This window comes from Sinocyclocheilus grahami, unplaced genomic scaffold (genome assembly GCF_001515645.1).
Source record: "Sinocyclocheilus grahami isolate Dianchi unplaced genomic scaffold, SAMN03320097.WGS_v1.1 scaffold6499.1, whole genome shotgun sequence".
In the NCBI taxonomy this organism is placed as follows: Eukaryota; Metazoa; Chordata; class Actinopteri; order Cypriniformes; family Cyprinidae; genus Sinocyclocheilus; species Sinocyclocheilus grahami.
In genome coordinates, this window is record NW_015510890.1 from 7,584 (window position 1) to 11,080 (window position 3,497).

General features: G+C 41.3%; 1 protein-coding gene across 1 annotated transcript; it reads right to left on the reverse strand.

The window, feature by feature from the left end:
* Positions 1-1,195: 1,195 nt before the first annotated feature.
* On the reverse strand, positions 1,196-3,259 carry LOC107577592 (gastrula zinc finger protein XlCGF57.1-like; the record flags this gene model as incomplete). The annotated part of the gene is made up of 1 exon (XM_016263650.1): positions 1,196-3,259. A coding segment is annotated over one exon (1,871 nt), but the record flags the coding sequence as incomplete, so codon positions are not given.
* Between the last annotated feature and the right edge of the window lie 238 nt (positions 3,260-3,497).

Sequence of the window (3,497 nt, forward strand, 5' to 3'; positions counted from 1 at the left end):
ATTAGTTTCCATTGTTATGCTGATGAGACTCAACTATATATCTCAACAAGACCAGATGAAACTTCTAAATTATCTAAGCTAACAGAGTGTAAGGGAAATCTAAGTGATTAGAACATGATAGTCACACATGTGGGTTACATACATAATATGGAGTTATGCATAGAAATTATTAGTTGCTCACAAGTCTTTTTAGTGTAATTTAGGCGCATATATACATGGAAAGGCAGTTTCTGTGCCATTCTGTGGATGTATGTGGACATGTTCTGTGAAGACCAGATAAGTTAAAAAGGTCTCCTAAAGAATCTCAGTCTGGTTATTGTCCTCTAGGTAGGGGGAAGTCAATCCAAAGAGCTTGTGATCGTGATAACTATCATGGATTTACATGTGATGGTCATGCTGTGCATCTCTTTGACCATCATTGTCATTTGATCTTGATTACTTGCCCCAAAACTGACAATCTCCTTGGAATTGTCAATAAGTGTTCTTTTGTTTTAATGCTGTGAGCTACTCAAAGCTGCTAGCTGGTGGACTTGCTTCAGACTTGTGGCACCAGGATCTGATTTACGAACATCCTGTGGCTTGGTCCTTTCTGTGGAATTCGGCTCCTCGTGTTTCAACCATGTTCTTGATCGAATCTTATATTTTCCGAGTCGGTCTGATACCCTACAAGAGTGTGTTAAAAATGTGTCTTATCCTGTTAAATTTGGATAAGACAGAGATATTACTTATTAGACCAAAAAACAGTACACAGAATCTCTTGGATTACAATTTGCAACTAGACGGATGTACGGTTACTTCCTCTACAGTCAAAAATCTGGGTGTTATATTAGACAGCAACTCGTCTTTTGATAACCATATTTCCCATGTTACAAAAACAGCATTCTTCCATCTTCCAACAGCAGTCTTCCCCAAGATTGTGTAGCCTAGTGAACCAAACTGAGAGGCCATTTTGAAGGCTCAGGAAACATTTGCAGGTGTTTTGAGTTGATTAGCTGATTGGCAATTGGTGGGTTTTTGTTAAATGTGAGCCAAAATCATCACAATTAAAAGAACCAAAGACTTAAACTACTTCAGTCTGTGTGCACTGAATTTATTTAATACACGAGTTTCACAATTTGAGTTGAATTACTGAAATAAATGAGCTTTTCCACGACTCTGATTTATTGAGATGCACCTGTACATAAGAAAGAAAATAAAACAACACAAATGTAGGGTTGCTCTCCTGAAGCAACGCACACACACACACGCATGCAAAGAATGGTCAGATAGTTAATTGAGGACGCAGCATCGCACCTGAAAGTACAAGATCTTGAACAAGAACATGAACTAAACATGCCTTTTTTGTGTGAAACTCTTCTCACATGACTGGCAGAGATATATGGCTTCTATCAAGTGTGGACACTCCTGTGTCTTTTCAGGTTTCCTAAAATACTGAACGTCTTGTCACAGTGTGAACACTGGTAAGGTTTTTCTCCGGTGTGAACTGTCTGGTGCTGTTTCAGTACAAAGAGTGTAAAAAAAGTCTTTCCACACTCCGCGCAAATGTAATCCTTCACACCGCTGTGTCTTTTCTGGTGTACTTTTAAACCATTCAGCTGCCTAAAGCTCTTTGCACACAAAGAACATACGTAAGGCCGGTCCTCTGAGTGAATTTTCAGGTGGTCCCTCAGGGCATCCGGCCTAAAAAATGTTTTACTGCACTGGTCACACTTATAAATTCTTTCTCTAGAATGAGTGAGCAGATGCACTTTGAAAACACCTGACTTTCTGAAACTCTTCCCGCACTGTTCACAGGTGTGCAGGTTTTCTCCCGTGTGGATTTTTATGTGATCATTAAGGAGCTGTTTTCGTGTGAAACTGTCTCCGCAGTGATCGCACGAGTGCGGCCTCTCTCCAGTGTGGATTCTCATGTGTTGATCAAGGAGGTGTTTTTGTCTGAACTTCTTTCCACACTGAGTGCACGCATGCGGTTTTTCTCCAGTGGTTTTACTCCAGGGATCCTCTGCTGCGTGGATTCTCATGTGTGTATTAAGGTTTCCTTTATGTCTGAATTTCCTCCCGCACTGATTACACGCGTACGGCATCGCTCCCGTGTGGATTTTCATGTGTTCATTAAGGTTTCCTTTATTTCTGAACTTCTTCCCGCACTGATCACACGCGTGTGGCTTCTCGTCAGTGTGGATTTTACTGTGTTTGGCAAGGTTTGCTTTTTGCCTGAAAGTCTTCCCGCACTGTTCACAGGTGTGCGGTTTTTCTCCAGTGGTTTTACTCCAGGGCTCCTCTCCGGCGTGCATTTTTATGTGTATATTAAGGTTTCCTTTATGTCTGAATTTCCTCCCGCACTGATCACACCCGTACGGCATCGCTCCCGTGTGGATTTTCATGTGATCATTAAGGTTTCCTTTATGTCTGAATTTCCTCCCGCACTGATCACACCCGTACGGCATCGCTCCCGTGTGGATTTTCATATGATCATTAAGGTTTCCTTTATTTCTGAACTTCTTCTCGCACTGATCACACGCGTGTGGCTTCTCATCAGTGTGGATTTTACTGTGTTTGGCAAGGTTTGCTTTTTGCCTGAAAATCTTCCCGCACTGTTCACAGGTGTGCAGGTTTTCTCCCGTGTGGATTTTTATGTGATCATTAAGGATCTGTTTTCGTGTGAAACTTTTCCCGCAGTGATCGCACGAGTACGGCTTCTCTCCAGTGTGGACTCTCATGTGTTGATCAAGGAGGTGTTTTTGTCTGAACTTTTTTCCACACTGACTGCATGCGTGCCGTTTTTCTCCAGTGGTTATTCTCCAGGGCTTCTCTCCGGCGTGCATTTTTATGTGTGTATTAAGGTTTCCTTTATGTCCGAATTTCCTCCCGCACTGATCACACGCGTACGGCATCGCTCCCGTGTGGATTTTCATGTGATCATTAAGGTTTCCTTTATTTCTGAACTTCTTCCCGCACTGATCACACGCGTGTGGCTTCTCGTCAGTGTGGATTTTACTGTGTTTGGCAAGGTTTGCTTTTTGCCTAAAAGTCTTCTCGCACTGATCACATGCGTACGGCTTCATTCCACTGTGACATTTCATGTGAAGATCAAGACTTTGTTCGCATGAGAAGCTCTCTCCACACTGAGGGCAAGTGAAACATATTTGGCCTCTTGTTTGCAACGAGGGATTCAAGGATGCTTCATCAGTTTTGATGCCATGATGTCTCTTCCCCGCTTCAATCACTTCTTGCATCTCCTTGTTCTCTTCCATCAGGTCTAAAATTAAAGTTAAAAAATTAAATTTTCATAAAATCATTAAAAATGCCAAAATGTAAAGGGGAAAATAAGTGAACACTGATACATTTGCAGAAAGTATGATAATTTTGATGGATTCGTTTTAACGGTGTATGCTGATCATTCAATTATTATTTTAATAACATTACAGTCAGAAATATATGGAAGCCCGTTTCCGCCACTGAATAAAAAAATATATAATTCTGTAAGTCATAATAAT